Source organism: Acanthopagrus latus, chromosome 2, assembly GCF_904848185.1.
Source record: "Acanthopagrus latus isolate v.2019 chromosome 2, fAcaLat1.1, whole genome shotgun sequence".
NCBI classification, from domain to species: Eukaryota; Metazoa; Chordata; class Actinopteri; order Spariformes; family Sparidae; genus Acanthopagrus; species Acanthopagrus latus.
In genome coordinates this window covers 26,515,179-26,535,582 of record NC_051040.1, presented here as the reverse complement: position 1 = coordinate 26,535,582, position 20,404 = coordinate 26,515,179, and the positions used below count along the sequence as shown (strand labels likewise).

Below are 20,404 nucleotides of genomic sequence, written 5' to 3'. Positions count from 1 at the left end.
TTAGCTTGCCTCTAAAAGTACTTAAATGATCAAAGAAACAAATAGTAAGGAAAGTGGGCTAAGCAGAGTGAGAATGTGAAAAGTCACTTGAGAACATCTGTAGCTCTATTCAAAGCCAGAATTAACAACTTTTTTGAAGAATGCAATTTGCCACTCAGCCCTTAGGCAACGTTTTAATTAGTAATATGGTATTCCATAGGCAGCCATCTTTTGGGGGATAAAGTTACATTTCCAAACTTATCATTAAAGGACCTTCGTTTAGTCTCTCACTTTCATTCTTATTACAGCCCTTTGTCCAGCTTCACTCTGAGGCACCTTTTAAAAGCTGTTTTATGGAAGTTTTGGTTCAAAAAGATTCAGACGCAAGCCATTTCCATATCTTAAGCTCTTCGTGAATTGATGGGGGCGTCGATTTCCCTTTTTCATCACTCACCCCAGCCCCCTCCCATCAACCCATCCCACCCATCATCCCCCCCCCCCTCCCCTCCCCTCCCCTCCTCCTCCTCCTCCTCCTCCTCCTCCTCCTCCCCGGCCGGTGGCTTCTCCGAGCTGTCAGGGCAGCAGGCTATAAAACAGAAAAGGGACGGGACTCAAGAGCGAGAGGCTGCTGGTGCTGAGGAAACACGCACGGTGAACCTCCGGCTCACTGAGAACTTTGGATGAATTAAAACCACAAGGCTTTGAAACAGCGGACACTTGGATGTAGGGGGGGAATCTTGCATTTTTTGTGTGTGTGAAGGGTGTCCAGAGTCGGTCGCTTTAAGTGGGGCTGAGAAAGTTGTCGACAGCGGGAGTTCGCGGGGAACGTTTTGCGGACAGACAGACGGACACAGAGGGAGGATTGGGATGCTGCTCCTCCGCGCGCTCCGCTCCTTGCTGTGCGTCGTGAGCTGCGCGTGGCTGCACGCCGGAGCGGCCTCGCGGCTCAAGTCTCCCGCTCTGCCCATCCAGTCAGAGAGGGAGCCGCTGCCCTCCAAAGGCCTGTCAGGTAAGGAAAGCCGCGCATTAATGTTTCATATTTACAACTTATTTCCTGTAGTTGGTGTTGGTTGTTGGTTGCAAAACTAGGTTCAAATATCTGTATTTTTTTTTTCTTTTTTTTTTAAATGTGATCACCTCCGGGGCATGTTGTGTCCATATGACTTTAAAGTGACCGTACAGAGGAGCCTGTCGTCAATACGGCTAACATTAAATGTACCAAGCAGTAGCTATACATTTTATTAACAATTCCGGGTTTCAAAACCCTTCTTTTTACAAGGGGGCGCCAAGTAACGCCAGGCTAGCAAACAGTTTAAAAGTCCAAATTCGTTACTTGCTATCTATGCCGAATTGCACAGTGCACAGTATTACTATCATGCCACCAGCTGTAGTGTAGGTATGACCTGTATATATCACTGGAACAAACAAGAAACTTGTAAATTGCCAGATTTTTTCCCAACGACTTTTGGGTTGTTGTGCTGCGCGTGCCGAATCAACTTAAGCCTTCCGACTAGCTTGAATTTGAAAGAAAAAACATTGAACGTAGTACATTTTAAAGTTGAGTCAGCCTAAAAGAATTGCGTTCTTCTTTTACTTCTCCCTCTGCAATGGCATGCATTCCCAATTTACGTGAATTTCCATATTTCCCCCTGTAATGGTTCCTCACTCCCTGGGCCGCTTCATGTGTAAACCAGCGGCAAACATCTGAGTCATAACCGCAGTGGATGCCATTTGATTCATGTGTGAAAGCCCCTGCGCACAAAAGCTCACTGCGGTTTTTACAAGGTAACTACTCTGGAGTTCAAAACTGTGGGAACTCCACGTTAACCGCAGGCTGCCTTAGCGTGTAATTCTACTGTTGGAAACTGTAATCAATCGACTTTCCATTACAAGCATTGGCTCCTCCGAGATGATTTATTTCTGCAGCGACAGAAGTGGCAGGCTCACAGTTTGGCTCCCTTTAACTGGACCGGACTGCTTAAAGTGCGGAGTAAAGTCACTTTAATGAAAGAATAATGTGAACCAGGTTGGGAACAGCGGACAAGGCAAAAGGCATCTGCCCGAGTGAAGCTGGCGAGGGGTGACATCACGTTTGGTGTGTGTGTGTGTGTGTGTGTGTGTGTGTGTGTGTGTGTGTGTGTGTGTGTGTGCATGTGCATGTGTGTGCGCGCGCATGAGAACGAGAGAGAGAGAGAGAGAGAGAGAGAGAGAGATCAGTCACCACACACACACACACACACTGCTGAGAGGCAGGCATTTATCCACAGCAAAAATCACTGTAATGCTCCTGTAGTAACACACTGTGACTAACACCCAATTATGATTCCAGCATAGTAATAATAACACCCAGGGCTATTTTTATCTCCTCTAACATCAATAGGCAGTGTAGTCCCTATATATTAGAACAGCGATCTGTTTTGTATTGTCATGGCTCTACTCCAGCATGCTGGGTATTCAAGTGAAACAATGTACAACAAAATACATGATTTATGTCTTGATATTTTGAAATCTCACCTGAAGCACTTCATAAATGCTAGGACTGGGCGACAAGATAAAATATTACAATATTTTGACCCAATGCCTCGATATCAATCTTGCGATGATATTGCAAGGAATGACGTTTGTGGGAAATTTAATGTCTCCCATGCCTGCTAATGAATCATTTAAGATGGGACAATATGTATGGTTGAATCCCAAAACTCACGAGGCATTCAGGGAGTTTCAGTCACCTCAAACATGCCTGGACAGTGAGCTATTCAAGATTTATTTGAGAATGCGTACAATGACTGAATCTGTATCATTCCTCATTGCAATGTCTGATATTTAATCAGATCCTTGCAGCTGCACTTTCACTAAATATCAAGAACTTCATATCAGCTAATGTCTTCAAATGCCTCCACTACATTTTGTTGTGCTCCCCATACTAAAAGGAGTTTTTAACTGGTTATAAACAATTTGTTATTGATCCCTCATTATGACCTACTTAATCCAACAAGACCATCTGAAAGACAGTTGGCTATTCCGTGCAGTTGATATGATTATTCTTCTTACTAATGTCTGTCACCAGATTTAGATTTATTCAGTCCAGATTTGTCATGAAATTAAAACTATTATTTATCTCAAGTAATGAGGGTGAATTGAGGACTCAGGAGAATCAGCTCCGTAGTCTCGTGGTACGGCTCTGAACAAAGTTTACTTTCTTTTGCCATTGTCAAAGCAGTTTTTTTTTTTTATCAAGATCTGTTCGTTATCCACTGAGAAACTAAGAAAAGTCAGGGAAACTACAAATCTTACAATGTTTAAGAAAATGAGAAAAAAATTCTGGATCCATCACTTTATTCTGATCCTCACCTATGGATGATAGATGATGCCGAGACTCATCTTTAATCTTCATGGAAATCTGCTTGGCAGTTTTTGTGTAATCCTGTGGACAAATCATCCAGCCAAAACATAATCTCCTTGGTGGAGATAAAAATAGGTTACCACTTTCTTTCACTGACTTTTATAACGGAGACAGATCAAGACAGATCTTGATGACACGTGGTGATGTTTGCTCATATCGCTTTTGTCCTCAGGGGCCCCCGGAATCAACAAAATAAGAATTATAACTTGAACTCTAGCAACATTTAGAAAAGAAAAAGAAAAAAAAAGAACAACCTCATATGTAACCACATCATTTTCCTACCTGATGTTTGACCCTGATAACAGCCACATATAATCAGCAGTCTTTATGTTCCAGGATGCTCATTTGGAGGCCGGTTCTATTCTCTGGAGGACACATGGCACCCAGATCTGGGTGAGCCCTTCGGTGTCATGCACTGTGTTCAGTGCCACTGCGAACCGGTAAGATTTCTCATTTGTCAATTTTTCAGTGTATGAACTCGCTCTAACTCCAGATGAATTTTTAATCAGCCTCAGAAAGGCCAAATCCTTTACTGTGTGTTTTTCCAATGAGATTTGGTGAGCGACTGATGTGTCTGTTTCTCTGGTTTGCCTCTGGCAGCAAAAGAGCCGTCGTGGCAAGGTGTTTGGGAAAGTCAACTGTAAGAATATCAAACAGGACTGCCCAGACATCGACTGTGACGATCCCATCCTGCTACCGGGACACTGCTGTAAAACCTGCCCCAAAGGTACTCATCTGCTGACCCCATCTCACCACCTGCTGTTCAAAGGTTTTCAGATCTGAAGTTGTCCCTTTTTTCTTGTGATTCAAATTCTAGCTGTCCTAAATGGATGGAATAGTCAGCTGAGAAAACAAGGCAGCACAGCTTAAATTGCTGCAAAAAGGATTTGCTCTCAGTGGCGTCTCTTGCATAGTTTATTTGTTTATTCTTTGTTTGATTCATATCTCTATTTTTCTTCCTCTCCTCCCTCTCCATCTCCGTCTTTCCCCTGTTTCTACTCCTGGTTTATTTGCTCCAGCCGCCCTGGGTCAGCTAGTCAGTTTTCACTGCAGCTGTTAGATCCAATGAGCAGGTCGATTGATTCTCCATTCAGCTGCGTCAAATGGACATTTTCTCTAACCAGCCTCAACTGAAAGTACCACCCAGCAATTTAGCCTCGTTCACACATTGCCACTTCTCTACACACTGCTGGGCACACAGTTCCACCTTATTAGAGAATTAGAGGTCCCCTTCGCATGCTCACTCACACACACACACACACACACACACACACACACATACACACACACACAGGGTGGGTCTTCATGCTGCACTGTTATTGAGCAGTGTTTGGTGTTTTTCTATGCTGTGTGTCTGGTAATGGAATGGAAAGTAAAGGTAAAGTACTGTGTGGACAGTTTGTGTGTGTGTTGTGGTCAAGTTTTAAGGAAAAGGTTGAGTGTGTTTGTCTTAGCTTTGGCACCAGAGGCAGCTAGTATGTTTGTATAAGTGATGGAAAATGGTGTGTTTGTGTGTGTGTGTGTGTGTGTGTGTGTGTGTGTGTGTGTGTGTGTGTGTGTGTGTGTGTGTGTGTGTGTGTGTGTGTGCGCGCGTGTGTGTGTGTGTGTGTGTGTTTGTAATGTGGTGCACCTGAGGATACATTATAAGTGAGGAAAGCTGAGAGTGACACTACCCAGAAGCCTTTGAGCGTGCCCAGTGAAGCAGAGGAGGGAGGGAGTGAAAGTGAAGAATGATTAGTTTTTTAGATTTGTGTGTATGTGTGTGTGTATGTGTGTGTGAAGCAGACACCAAAAAAGAAAGCAGAAAGTCCAGCCGATCTCCTGAGAAAACTTCCCTGGAGAAATAAAGTTTAGGTGACTAAGAGCCAATCTGTGGTTTTCTTTCTCAACATCATGTCAGTAGGGCTGTGTTTTGCCTGAACAAGCAAGCTGCATGTGTCACTGTGTGCGTGTGTGTGTGTGTGTGTGAAGCAGTGAGGTCTCCTCATTACATCAAGATGCAGCAGTTTGTGTGAGACAGTGGGTCATTGTTGAGATTGCACGCCAGTGTCGCTCACAGTTCTCCTAAGCTCTTTAACTACAAGAGACTACCCTGGTTAGTTACCCCTAGCTGAGCATGAAGGAGTCAGAGGGAGAGCAAGTGAGGAAGACAGTGAGCAGTGAGCTGGTCACGGATGTCCCCCAAATTGTTCCCTTTTTCTCATCTTCGCGCTTTCTTCTGTAATTTCAAGCTGTCTTGCACAACCTGGAATTGTCACAGTTTCTCTCTGGCTGCTTATGTTTGACACTCTTCCTCCGTACTCAAGAAATAATCAAATGAACAAGCAGGGCAGCCAACAGTAAAGTCGCATCTGTGCACCAGACTTTAAGGAATGATGTAGCAGAATGTGTTTTGAAATGCTTGGGTTCACTTGGTGTATCTTGCCAGATAATGAAATGCAGACACTAAAAGTATCTTTTATTAGAAACCAGAATACTGCTACTGCTAACATTGGGCTGCAACTAAAGATTATTTTCATTATTAATTAATCTGCCAGTTATTTTGACAATTAATCATTTAGTCGGAAGCTGCAATTTTCTTTTATACAAAAGTAAAATGTGGGTCACAACAGCATCATATTGAAGTACCATAGTGCTGCAGAGGTGCTACAGCTCTTGCTATCCAGATGTTAGAAAACATGTTTGTTTGATCCTTTGTGTCTTGCTATCAGGGAATTATGTAGTCAGTAAAATGTTTTTCGGTTTGCAGAAAGTGTTATCCCATAATAATAATACTAATTTAGGTCAGCATTCAAAAGCTAATATTAGATATGTATACTGACAAACTGTGTACATACAACTCTAAAACATAACTGCACATCTCATCAGTAAGTCTAACTATACAATTTACAGTACTTTTCAGCATGTGTAATTATAAGCTGTCCTACAGGTGGTCATGAAGTATCAAGTTCTGTAGTAGTAGTACAAGTAACTGTTTGTCCTTCTGCAGGTGCGGATGACAAGAAACAGACAGACTCTGTGTTGGACAGTTTTGAGTATTTCCACGAGAAAGGCAAAGAGAAGGTGGATGACCTCCACAAATCTTACAATGACCGATCCTATCTGAGCTCTGAGGAAGTGGGCCCCGGAGAGAGCCGCACAGGTGAGTAGGAGCACCCATAGAGAGATGGACCGACCACCAACATGCCAAAAACTGGAAAAAAAAATGACTGACATTTGTTGGCCCGCACACACAGCCATACATAACTAATAAAACTTTGAAAATATAATTATACCTGCCTCAGAGAGCACATTAATGCAGGGCTCACATTCATGAATCACTCTCAGATACAGGGAAATACACACACACACAAGTCAGAGCATAATAAAAGCACTGTAAAGAGGAATGCTTGACACATGTTAGTAAGTATCTGATTCTCTCCTGCAGACTTTGTGGCAGTGTTGACAGGAGTGACAGACTCATGGCTGCCCAGCTCCAATGGTGTTGCAAGAGCTCGCTTCTCTCTGACCAGAACCAGCCTGGCCTTCTCCATCACATACCTGAGGTAAAACACACAGAGTGTGACAGCTGAAACAGCTACTCCCTTAAATAATTTGTAGCTCTAGTAGTTTTTTTCTGATCACTGCCCTACTTTGCAGCTCTTTCCCTGGATATGTAACAAACTTTAAGTGTTTAAAGTGTCAAATATAAAATACATCAATAACTGTATGCTCTGTCCACCTTTTTGTTGTGCCATCAGCATTAAGAAACAAACTGAAAAACTTGAGTTATGTAAATTAAAACACAGAGAATAATCCTTATACTTGAAATGTCTTACTTTTCAGAATGGACCGCCCCAGTAAGGTAACCTTTCTGGATTCAGATGGGACCACTGCTTTTGAGTTCAGAGTCCCCATGGGACAGTCAGACATGGTAAGACATCTCATAAATAGCAAATCATTTCCTCTTCCTTCCGTTAGTGTTGTTTTCATTATGTGAACATGTGTGTCTGTGTGTTTCCTTAGAGAGGGAGAACTTAAGCACTGATATGAATGGTCTCCCATAAATCACTCTGCTGTACTAAACAATAAACAAACTCACAGAAACAAACATACATACACAGTGACACTTCCCTTTTGCTTTATTGGCTCATTGTAAACATGACAAACTCTGATTGCAATAAACATCAACACACACTCAAAAACATCAGGAAGAAACTACCACCATCAGGCCAGAGATTCACAAGATATTATCCTGATTAATCAGTAAACTGATACGTACCCGTGTGTACAGGTCCATATACCCCCGAAGGTCTGGCTCGATCACCACACTTCATTTCTTGCCAAGATACACACATCCCCTCGTCCCATTTCAGAGCCGAACACTCGAACACTGTGTTCAGCGAGGCAGGAGCCCCCTAAATACAGGTCACAGAAATTGGCCTGTTATTATTTTTAGACAAATGTCAGTGTCAAGCACCAGAGGACCTTAGAGAAAACACTCCACTGCAAAAAAAGAAGGAGGGGGGGTTTGCTGGAAGAAAACTTTTGGAAAGAGAATTTTTCACATGTTACATCACTGCTTAGCAGGGAGACAGAGAGCATCACTAATTAAAATGGAGATTACCCCTGAACTGAAAGTTATGAGATGTCGGCACGCTGCCACATTTCTTCCCTCCAGTCTCAGACAGAAGTTGTGGTTTTATGTTGAAGGTTTGCAGCCTGGGAATGAGAGTGCAATCACATGGTTTAATGTATTTAGCAGATGTACATGTGTTATCTGTGTGTATGTATATGAAAACTTTTGGAAATTATCGATCAAGTGTGGTTTGATATCCAGGTACAGTTGCATCATCACTGCTACAATACCGTAACTTATCTGCATGTGTGTGTGTGTGTGTGCGTGCGTCTGCATAGATCTGTGGAGTATGGAAGAACCTGGCGAAGCCTCTTGTGCGACAGCTGCAGTCTGAGCAGTTGCGCATCAGCATGACAACATCGACGAGCAGACAAGAGGAAGTGGAGGGGAAGATCATCAAACACAGGGCGCTATTTGCTGGTACGTGTGGGATATTTTAGCATTCTGTTCATTCATTATTATATTTTGTTATTTTCCTTTAGACATGTGTATTCCTTAGTCTTTGTGTTATAGTACACAATAAACTTAATATTTACAAAGAAGTGGAATTGTATACGTTCTCATGTAATCTCAAAAAGCCTTGTGTGGATTAATGGAACTACAAAGTATGGGCTTTGTTTACAGAAAAGCATTTGTGTAGAAGTTCTGTAAGAGAAAGCAGACACTCAATATGGTATTGTGCATGTGTCTTGTGTACAGAGACATTCAGTTCAACACTGACATCCGAGGAAGAGAATTCAGGCATGGGAGGCATCGCCATGTTGACGCTGAGTGACACGGAGAATAACCTGCACTTCATCCTCATCCTTCAAGGCCTCATCAAACACAAAGACAAAGGTAAGAAGCAAGACAAAGAAGAAGGAGAGGCTCGGCACTGAGATGTAGAAGTATTTTAAAACTACAGACCGAGTTTGCTTACCATCTCCCTAATAACTTCCTTGATAACTAATTTCCTGTCTAAAACCTCAGGTTTAACCAAACCGCCGGGACAAGAATCCTTTTTCGGGATCTCTGTTTCCATTTCATTTTCTACAGAATCATCTCAATGCTTCAGGGTTCCTAAACAGTGGGACCACTGTTGAAGGCCTACGATTTATGATAGACATTGATGAGAAAACTCTCTGTCCTTCTCCTCAGAGCCAGTTGTGGTTCCCATTCGAGTCCAGCTTGTGTACCGCCAGCACGTCTTGAGAGAGATCCGAGCTAATGTCACATCTCACGTAAGTAATAACACACATTAAATGTGGTCTGTGGTTTAGCAATTTGCACCAAATATTTGTGTCTTTATATATGAAAATTATTTAACTTTTGAATTAACATATTTAGTGTTTTCCACAAAATATTCAACAAGAGTTAAGTGGGGCCTTTTAGGGAAAAGTGTTATCTGTGAAAGTAGGTAAATTAAGTGTTGACTTGAGGAGCAGCAGTCATGTTAGGAACATATGACACAGCTGCACACTCACACTCCTGGTGCCCCCCCACCCCACCCCTTTTCTCGGAGACGGATGTGGTTTGGTCACCACATCCTAACGCTGTTGTTGCCGCCACTCTGATCACAGCTAACTACTCTGAGACATGACAAGAAAAATGGATGGAGAGGAAGAGTTAGGGGAAAACAAGAGCAGAGAGAAAGTCTGCAAGAGGAGCCCTCGTAGGAGACAGATGTGAGCGAGGGATGAGAGACACAAAGGAAAGAGGGGAGGGTAGAGAGGATGGAGCGCGTACACACTCCTCACACATGTCAGTGGTTAGTGGTCTGTGGGCTGAGATGGATGGAGGGAGGAAGAGGAGTGATGAAAGGCGGGTCTGGTTTGAATTCTGCCAGGAGTTGCGTGAAGGGTCCAATGCGCCTCTGTGCCGAGTGGTGAGAGAGACTGTTCGTGAAAAAATATGTGAAATGTTGGAGCTCAGCAACTGCCACATGACCCCTCAGAGTGTCCTTGGGCTGGATACTGAAACCCAAACCACTGACTCATTCAAATTTAGCTGAGTAACAGACCAAAAAACAGACATCTTTGATTTTTAGCTTTTATTCATTTCTAAACACACACAAGCAAACACGTCTCATTATTAAATGTGTGCTGAGTAGTTTTTTATTGGACTAGTAATTCAACAATGTTATTGCTCTGCTTGATTTACCCCAATACAGCCTTTTGTACCCTACTCCCCTCTCATTATTCTATCCATTAAATCTCTCCAACATAAGCCACCTTCCCTCGATTCAGCCTCCTTTCTTTTCCCACTCTGTTTTGGCTCCTCACTGTGTGGATTTATGGTACATGTATATTTATATTGAACTGAGGCCCTGGGGTCATAAAAGTAACATTTCTTCAACACGCTCGTACATCTGTCCTATTAATTCCACATTTCTCAACGTCCTGAATGACTCCCCCTGCTTTCTTTGAGTCCAAGCTGCCTGTTTGAAATTAAATGTCGATCAATATGAAACGTGTTAAGGCAATGCAAGCCATATTTTTTGCCCAGGGTGTAAGTATGCACTTCTGAGTCGGCTGATTTAAAATCATGTGTTTTTAGGATAACGTAACGGTTTGTGTCCTTACTGACTCCTGCCTTTGTGGTGCCTTTGTGATTACTGAATTGATCTTATCTTGGGATCTGTTTTGCTTTCTAAACTCATTTCATCTTTGTTTAGTGTAGACTGAGGGGATAATTTCATTTTAGTTGGAACATGTCACCAGTCTGTCTGCCGTCTGAAGCAGTTGGGGTTTGGTTGCTTTGGTAGCCTGTCAGTGTTGTTTTATCATCATGTAAATAAGATCTTAATGGCATAACATGGCATTTTCATTTACAATGGGATTTTATATTTACTCACTTGTTGACCAAACTGTTGAATCCATGCAGGATCCAGACTTTGCTGAGGTGCTGACAGACCTGAACAGCCGCGAACTGTTTTGGTTATCTCGTGGTCAGCTGGAGATCGCCGTGGCAACTGAGGATCAAGATCCCCAGCAAATCTCTGGCTTCATCACCGGCAGGAAATCTTGTGACAGTAAGTATCCCCCCGACAGTCAAACACCTTTAAACAGATGAGATGAAATCATCTTTCCTTCATGTTTCTCCTCACATTCTCCCAGTGAGGTGAAACACTGCAGAGGCAACAAACACTGAGGTTGCTAAGAATGTGTTTTTTGTTGTCGCTGGTTTGTGCTTGTCCATCTGTGGCTGTTTTTGTCATTCTCCTCTATAAATACTTGTTCTCTTTCTTTTTGCTTCCATCCTTTCAAGTCTTATCGCTGGGGGAAAACCATGTTTATTGGGCTTGGTGGCCCACCAAGACTGTGTATGCATGTCTGCCTGTGTGTGTTTGTGAGAGACAAAGAAAGAGTTTTAAGGAATGTTGTGGACAGCCCTAAAACCGTTCAAGCATGCACACATGGTCTTTTCATGGGACACATGCATGGTCATCGAATACCATGGTGTCAGGCACTTGAAGACACTTATATATGAACAGAAACGGACACAAATATACATTACAATGTTCTTACACACCAACACACAGTGGTTCTGCCAAGGTCACAGTCTGCTGGACCTGACTCTCCATGCTGGTGTTCCAGCACTGTGATTAACAGCTTGACGTTATGAGTGAAGAATTCAAACCCAACACGCTCCTTTCCCTCTCTCCCTCTCCTTTCTACCCCTTCTCTCTCCTGCTCTCCACTCATTCTGTCAGTCTCGGCCTTCTCCCCTCAACCATGTCCCATCTTTGTCGTCATTCTTCCTGTCTGGCCTTTCTCTGCCTCCATGTCGTTTTCAAATGTCTCTTCACTTTTCTCATCCATCTCTGTTACTCATTCCCTCCTGTCCTCTCTCAGCTCAATCTTTCTAAGCCTGCTGCATTCAAAAAGGGTTACCTCATTCTAAGTCTTAACCTTGGGTGGATTTGTGTGTGTGTGTGTGTGTGTATGTGTGTGTGTGTTTGTGTGTGTGCCAGACAGTGCAGCAACATGTATGTTTTTGGCCCCTGGTCAAATGGACAATTGCACGACACACACTCCTGATTAGCGGTTCAATTGAATCTGTCCCCTCAACGACTCTCTTGGGAAAGGGATGACATTTTGGGTATGTGGCTTCTATGTGTGTGTGGTTACAGCATGTGAAGGAATGTAATGTAGCCCCCTTCCTCTCCCTTCCCCAGCCAACCAGCAACTTTTAACATGACAAAAATCATTGCCTCATCTTGCATGCTGTCAGGCTCTACTATGGTTAAGGGAGGGAAACTAAGAGGGGAGTTGTGATGGCTTTAGATAAGTCATCTGTGTAGGAATGTGCCCTAACATGGATCATTGATATGATTTTTTCTTTGTCTGGCACAGCTATTCAAAGTGTGATGTCCAGTGGTGATGCACTCACCCCAGGGAAGACAGGAGGTGTGGGATCTGGTGTCTTCTACCTCCATGATAATGGCACACTGGACTACCAGGTAAGACTGAGATAGTTGTTTGACTTTTTTATGATACATGTCACAGTTACAGCATTACACAATTAAGTTACAAAAAATGTTTTGTTCTCATATCTGTTTATATGGTTGATTGTAGTTTAACACTATAAATGGCACTTTAAAAGAATGGGATTATAGTCACAAAAGATAATAAACTAGACCAGAACACGTGCAGTCTTTCCCTTTTATTGGCATCAAATCAAGTTGATCACAGATCAAACAAAACCTCCGTACAAATAACTAATCTTTTATTAAAAATCCCATCTAGACATATTGAAACACATATTTTTAAAAAGAGTAATTCATCTGATTCGTATGATTTTTCCACAAAAAAGTTGTATTATAGTACTTATGAATGAGCAACTGTTGTAAATAACACAATTTTCTTGAAAAATCACTAAAACAGTGAATAAACCATGAAAATATTTAGGAATTATTTTTCTGGTAATTGATTAGTCAACTATCATTTGCAGCTCTTCTTCCAAAGAAGTCATGATGTCATAAAATCATGCATTTATGTTCTCCTGTCAGACTGAGGTGACCATAGAGAATCTTTTCCCCTTCATTAGATGAATGGGCAAAAATCTAGTCTCAAACTTTGCATCATTCAGCACAGTGAAGCTCGAACATCCCAGTGAAATAACATTAGAGGTGGACTTTAACCTTTATCCCATGTCCCTTTCCCTCAGGTTCAGGTCGCAGGTCTCACCAGTGACTTCCTTGGCCTCACTATTGAGTTGAAGCCTCGACGACGCAACAAGCGCTCTGTCCTGTATGACCTGACGCCAGAGTACAACAAGGCCACGGGCCAGGCGCAGGGCAGCTGGAGTCGCCTGGAGGCTCGACACATCCATATGCTGCTGCAGAATGAGCTGTTCATCAATGTGGCGACGGCACACAACCAAGAGGGGGAGCTGAGGGGGCAGATTAAGGCCCTGCTTTACAGTGGCCTGGAGGCACCCAGATATGGTATGCTCAAATGAAAGCAGGGTAGGGGAGGTGAAGGGCACAGGTGGCAGTGACAGGAGGGTGGTCATAGAAATCATAATAACACATGAAAATATCTTTAATTGTTGCCTAAATGTACTGTATACTGTTTACAAGCTCGGGATGCACACTTCATTCACCCATTTTCCCTTCTTTTAGAATTGCCAGTTCCTCTAGCTGGCCACTTTGTGTCTCCACCAGTAAGAACGGGTGCGTCCGGCCATGTCTGGGTGTCAGTGAACAAACAGTGTCATCTGCATTACGAGATCGTTGTCGCAGGCCTCAGCAAGGCCGACGACCTCACCGTGAACGCCCACCTCCACGGACTGGCTGAGATTGGTGAAATAGACGATAGCAGCACCACTCACAAGAGGCTGCTGACTGGCTTCTATGGCTCTCAGGTACATCAGTGGAAACACACATGTACAAATGAACGCACAACGCAAAAGCACACCCTCATACAACATACTGTCCTCTCCTGCAGGCTCAGGGAGTGTTAAAAGACATCAGTGTTGAATTACTGCAGCACCTCGACCAAGGAACAGCCTTCATTCAGGTCAGCACCAAGACGAACCCCAGAGGAGAAATACGAGGACGGGTATGTAAAGAAACGCTGCAACTTTACATTCATTTGAAATTCAGATTGTTTTTAAGTACACTTTTCCGTTTGAAGTAGTTTCCTGTATTATATGCCTGCATTTTCTCTCGGGCTTGGAGAGCTTAGAGTTATTTGAAAAAGTTTCATTAGGCTCAGTTTGTTAGTTGAGGGTTTTATTCTTCCTTAAAGGTCCAAACATGCTTGTCCTGACATAAGCAAACTCTCAGGAATCAACGTTTATTTATTTTCTGAATTAGAATTATTAAAAGATGCAGAATTTTGAAAATTGAAAATAATGAATATTAGCAGCATAAATACAGAAAAGAGTGTCAAAAGGCAAGGATGAAATCAGTTTGAACTCAAACGTTTCCATCTGAAAGTTAAATTATTATGAAACAGAAACAATGAGGGCATAAACCATCCAACAATGAATTGAATATTACACTGATAACATCTTTGAATAATCATTATGCTGTTTTTTTCCAGATGTGGGCTCCAGTCAGAAAATGCCTCTAAGAAATGTCACAAAAATCTCTTTGTAACCCCAAACCTAACATACATGCATTATTCGTTTAAATTAGACATTGATACAAGTAAGATAAACTAATAACACCGAAAAAGGAATAGACATAGTAGTATAAGTGATAAGGTTATAGAAAAGAAGTAGAGGAGTGTGTAGTAGAGCCCTTGGGTCCTCCTTTCAATATCGGTGTGGTCACGTGTCTGTGTGATTGCTCACTTAGCACTCAGCAGCCCACACAAACACACACTTTCACAGGCAGGTGCTGTCTGCCTGGAGAGACTGTGTTAAAAAGTAAAAGTTTTATTGCGGTTCAGAAAGACCACAGTGGCCCACAAACTTATTTGTGGCCTTGCAGGTGTAGATGTTGATAGCGCCTTTAGGCTGCCGGGTACTAACAGAGAAAGTGATGACACACACACAAACACACACACACACACACACACACACACACACACACACACACACACACACACACAAAACAACAGGTTTCAGCTGTTTTAATAGCAAACAGGTCCAACACATAAACCGCCATCTGCTTAGGAGCACAGAAACGCTCCATTAAGGAACAATTAACAAGTTAGCTTGAGTCAGGTTTGGCCAACAGTTCTCTAATGTCCTAACCACCCTTTTCTCTTTTCTCTGCCTTTCATTTTCCTCTCTTTCATCTCAACCCATTGCACCCAACCCTTCATCTACCTCCTCCTCCATCTATCCCTTCTTTTTCCCACACATTTCCTCTCTCCAGGTCCATGTGCCAAACAACTGTGAATTTGGGACCAGGGGGGGCATGGAGGAGGCTGAGTTTGATGACCTCTTTGTGAAGGACCCTGAGGAGCTAAAGAATGACCCCCATACCTGCTTCTTTGAGAACCAGCACCATGCTCATGGCTCCCGCTGGACCCCCAACTATGACAAATGTTTCTCCTGCAGCTGCCAGGTAGAGACTAGAAACACAGAGGCAGTAATTAAATGTGTTTGCTAAAGAGCTCTTTGAGGGTTTCATAAACAAGGAGGGGTTTTTTGCGCTGAAATATGAAAGCTTGGAAGAAATAAGTGCATGTAAGGATGTGATAAATAATACTTCTTGTCGTCTCTCTGGATGCTTTCTGTAGAAGCGAACTGTGATCTGCGACCCAGTCATCTGTCCAGTGTTGACCTGCTCTAGAACTATTCAGCCTGAGGACAAGTGCTGCCCGATCTGTGATGGTGAGATGAAAACATTTTGTTTCTTGTACATGAGAATAATGAATGTTTGTTTTTTTTCGCTGTGTGGTTATGCTGCCTTGAGACCCTGTTTGTGTGCAGATTTTATTATTTCAGCGCATTCCCAAAGTGCTCTCCCAGAACAATCATAAAGTTGGAAACTAATTCTGGTTTTATATCTCCATTTCCTTTTTCCTGCTCAGAGAGGAAGGAGCCCAAGGACATGAAAGCTCCAGAGAGGGTGGATGAACATCTTGAAGGTAGGTACTACTTCTCCTCTCTCTCACTGAGCTTTGCTCTCCTTTTCTTTGTTTTTTTTCCTTGTTTTGATTTTTCTTTGAAGGCTTTTTCTTTTGTACTGTGTCTCTTCCTGCTACACACTGTTTCTTCAGCTGAACTTTTCAGATTTTTAGACATTTTCTTGCTGACTGTCCTCAGTAACCTTGTTTCTTTTGTTTCCTTTCTCCTAGGTTGCTACTTTGAAGGAGACCAGAAGATGCATGCCCCAGGAACCACGTGGCATCCCTTTGTACCTCCCTTTGGCTACATTAAATGCGCTGTCTGCACTTGCAAGGTAAAACATACAATCAATGAACCCACTCACATCTGGCTGGATGTACTTTCCCAAAAGCTCTTAATGGATCATTTATCTCGTTTTGGACTCCAAACAAACTGAGGCATGAATACATTTCTCATCAGTTCAACCTTGGGGAAAATTCAGACTATTAAGCAGTTTATGTGGAAAAAAGTAATAAGTCAGCTGCATTTTGTGCTAGAAAAGAAGTAACCGCTGCTAACCTGCTGCTGATGTTACATTATGTCCACAGGGATCTTCAGGGGAGGTTCACTGTGAGAAAGTGACATGTCCGGTGTTGACCTGCAGTCATCCCGTCCGACGCAATCCCTCCGACTGTTGTAAGGAGTGTCCAGAGGAAGAGCAGACTCCTGCAGGCCTGGAACACAGTGACATGATGCAGGCAGATGGCCCAAGGCACTGCAAGTTTGGCAAGAACTATTACCAGAACAGTGACAACTGGCATCCCTGGGTACCGCTGGTCGGGGAGATGAAGTGCATCAATTGCTGGTGTGATGTAAGTAGTGTGGCTGCCAATATCTGATTATGAATTAGAGCTCATTAAAAAATGGTTTGAAATAGCCTCAGTTACTACTGTCTCAGACTCGGTTGGGTTCAAACAGGAAAAATGCGACCTGAGCCGCTGACTAGCTTGTTAACATAGTGGAGCACTCGGCAGCTGAGGAGCTTTTTTCTCCAGGAGCTGGTGCACAGCTGGCCTGTTTGCACAGTTTCTGATTCAGTATGCAGACTCAAACAAAACCGTGGTCTGTGCTTCCTCACATCCTGACATTCCCGTCATGATGGAATTAGCGCCGTGATCTGGCACTACGATGCATGAGATGAGTTTCCCTCCCCATCTCACACTGTGGTGTACATTCCCATTGTACCTCCGTCCGCCTCTTTCACCTGTGCCTCTACATTTTTTGCATCTTTTCACCAACCCTCCATCTTCCTCTCTTATTCTCCACAGCATGGTGTGACTAAGTGTCAGAGGAAGCAGTGTCCAGTACTGACCTGCACCAACATCACCCGCATAGAGGGTGCGTGCTGTCCTGAATGCCTTGGTGAGCAATGGACACACACACACACACACACACACACACACACACACACACACACACACACACACACCCACATACACACACACACAAAACTCCACTTGGGGCTATATTGATACATCTGAACATTTTACAAGGCAGAATATTTTTCCTTTGAAATGGGGGTAGATGTCTTTGCCACACCAGTAGAGTGTAAAATATGCAGTGAAATATATTTTTTTCATACAATCATTTAAAAAGTTAGCTACCTGGTTAAAGATGTGTTTGGCTTTCAACTGAGAGGTGTTTTTTTGTCATTTGAAGCTTTGATTTAAAGTTATTAAATGGAAGCACGATGTTCAAGTGTCAAACCTCAAGCCCTTTCAGGCGTCTAACGCAATACAATGATGACACTAGTACTGCTTGGGTCCTAAATAGATGTTTGTGTTCTCCCCAGATTCCAAAGAGGAAGACGACCTAAAGTCTCCGGACAAAAGGCGAACCCTGAGACACTGATCTCCTCTACCCATTGAACCCCCACCCTGTCCCCGATGGACCCAAACCCAGAGCTGCACACTGGGTCTGCCCACTCCCCCCTCAACCTCACACCCACCCTGTTATCAGCTTCAGGATTGTAATGAACAGTGAAAAGCAGAGATGGAGAAATACTGAAACATGTTTTTTTTCCAAAGACTCATTGAGTGATGGGATAAAGCTATGAGGAGGACCAACCAGACTTTACAAACCTGCTGCATTCTGCTTCTTGGCTTCCGTTTTCTCCCCTGGAAATGTCTTTTTGCTATTTTTTTTTTTTAAAACAGGAGAAAATGTGTAGATGTACATATGTGTAACACAGCCGTTCAATGGGATTGTTTCTCTGTTGGTCCAGTGTTGGCAGAACTGAACTGGACCGGCAGATTGTGCAGGCTGTGTTTCATTGACAGGGCTTCTCTTTGAAGTGCAGCCATAGCTACTGCAGCTCTTCACCACTCTCACTGGATAGAGAGGAAGGTGTTGTTTAAATCTGTGTGAATGTGTGTATGTGTGTGTGTGTGTGTTTTTACCAGTGAAGTACAAGTAATTAGCAATACAGAATCACAGTAAACTTCCTGGGTGGTGAGGCAGCATCGGAAACTGTACAAACGCTGGAAAAACAGTGTTGTTTTCCACCTATTGAGCCAGTTTTCAACGCTTAATGGCTGTAAGACGATATTTCCACTTAGTTTCAGTTGTGTAGGCATCAGGATCAGCACTGTCACTGGCAGAGAGGCTGGTTGTTATTTCTAAAACAAACATGAGCTTTGCCTTCACCTCTGTTGATCTCATGACTTCTCTGCTTTGGTTGTTCCTGTTTCTGTTTCAAATTAAGTAATATTTTATGAAGTTTTCTATCATTGTTATGAAGCTGGTTTGTATTTTGTATTTATTGAATGGTGTGGATCAAAATAAAAAAGATGTTGGTAAAGAGAGGGGATGCCTGTGGTTTTGTTTTGGATGCCGGCACTATCCAGCTGCTTTCCTTTCTGCGTTTATATCTTCATTTTTCATCCCCGCTTGATTTTTTTATTTTGGTTTTTTTTTTATTACTTTTCCACTTTCTTTGTCTCTCTGTTTCTTTTTGTTTCACACATGGAGCTGTGATTACACAAGGATGACAAGCCAGACTGACCCGACTTAATTCGTTGCCTTTGGTTTCTCGTTCTCCTTTGCTTTGTCTCTGGCTCTTCACACTCAGTGATTCCCTTCCCCATCTTCTGCATGTTTTCCTGTTTATCTGTAATAGTTTCTTTCTTTCCTTGTTATATCCTTTCGCCTCCAATCTCTTCATTTCCTCTGTCTGTTTATACCATATATCCTTTCCTTAGGCTTCCTTTCCTTGCTTCTTTTTATTTCCTTTCCTTTCCTTTCCTTTCCTTTCGTCCTTCCCTTACTTTCCATTTTTCCTTCCATTCTTTCCCTTCCTTCCCTCCCTTCCTTCCTTCCCACTATTTTCCTTTCCTTTCCTTCCCTTTCCCCCCCTCTTACCACATGTGCTCTGTGATGATTTGTCCCTGACATACCTCCTCATGTACACACACACACACACACACACAGAGTGGAGATAGACTGAAACATAAACACATATTCACAGATGTAGACATGTACAAACTCCTGAATGAGGAGCACACACATTGCCAAAGGCCAATTCTTTCCAATACACACATCTTGCACATCTTTTACTGCACTCTGCTGGCCAAGACACAGTATTACACCTAAAACCAGCTGCCTGACAGCGCTGGTGTGTGTGTTTGCACATTGAAGGCATGTTGGAAAGTCATTATCAATCCAGCAGGGAGGGGTGTGTGTGTGTGTGTATGTAGTACTGGAGGTCAAAGGTTAAGCATTTTGAGCTGCAGTCTGTGGCAGCCTGTGAATGAGCATGATGCATGTACCAGCCTGTGTGTCTGTGTGTATGTAGGTTACTTGAACAGTATCAAATAGTTGACACATGCAAACAATTCATATACAAATACAAGATCCTGTCTGCTGTAGGATGTTGTTTTTGTGAGCTAACCAATACATCATCATATGTCCTGACACACCTCCTCAGATCTCTGTGCAGTCTGTCATTGACGTGCAGCATCCGACCACAACTTTGTTGTATAATTAGTTATTATTGTGACTGACTTGGAATCAGACGTATATGCACTGTAATGAACTGGACTCTGGTCCCATTGTGGTCAAGGACAAACACCCCACTGCAATATTTCACACGGGCATCATACTGTCTCAATTTCATTCAATTCTCATCTGGTGTTTAACTCTCTGTTCTTTACTTCAAGACACTGTGACCCAACAAGAAACAGTCCAGCTCACTTATTTTAAAAATTCATATGCACCACTCTGGATAGAAAAAAGAAAAAGAAAAAGTAGTTATGAGTGTTTGGGACCAGGGGAGAGGTCGTTAATGTTTACGCCACTAGTGCAACAACTTTGGACCAGGGTGGGCCGAGGGTAGCTGGTTAGCACGCTACCTTCAA

General features: G+C 42.9%; 1 protein-coding gene across 2 annotated transcripts; it reads left to right on the top strand.

The window, feature by feature from the left end:
- Positions 1-600: 600 nt before the first annotated feature.
- On the top strand, positions 601-18,851 carry chrd (chordin). Of its 2 annotated transcripts, XM_037087422.1 has the most exons (21): positions 601-988; positions 3,719-3,822; positions 3,983-4,109; positions 6,372-6,524; positions 6,810-6,927; positions 7,208-7,295; positions 8,279-8,420; positions 8,700-8,837; positions 9,138-9,220; positions 10,863-11,010; positions 12,335-12,441; positions 13,149-13,428; positions 13,606-13,847; positions 13,931-14,044; positions 15,313-15,504; positions 15,680-15,773; positions 15,974-16,030; positions 16,241-16,344; positions 16,598-16,861; positions 17,318-17,411; positions 17,842-18,851. In XM_037087422.1, the coding sequence occupies exons 1-21, from the start codon at positions 847-849 to the stop codon at positions 17,898-17,900; spliced, it is 2,850 nt and encodes a 949-aa protein (XP_036943317.1). In that variant the 5' UTR covers positions 601-846; the 3' UTR covers positions 17,901-18,851. The 2 variants fall into 2 exon arrangements, with proteins under 2 accessions (XP_036943317.1, XP_036943324.1); XM_037087429.1 differs by lacking the exons at positions 601-988; positions 3,719-3,822; positions 3,983-4,109 and adding an exon at positions 4,644-4,760.
- Positions 18,852-20,404: the final 1,553 nt, after the last annotated feature.

Coding starts and splice junctions, on each gene's coding strand:
- chrd (XM_037087422.1), top strand. CDS start 847: ATGCTGCTCCTCCGCGCGCTCCGCTCCTTGCTGTGCGTCGTGAGCTGC. Junction 8,838..9,137: donor CATCAAACACAAAGACAAAG/GTAAGAAGCAAG, acceptor CCTTCTCCTCAG/AGCCAGTTGTGGTTCCCATT. Junction 16,031..16,240: donor GGTGGATGAACATCTTGAAG/GTAGGTACTACT, acceptor CCTTTCTCCTAG/GTTGCTACTTTGAAGGAGAC.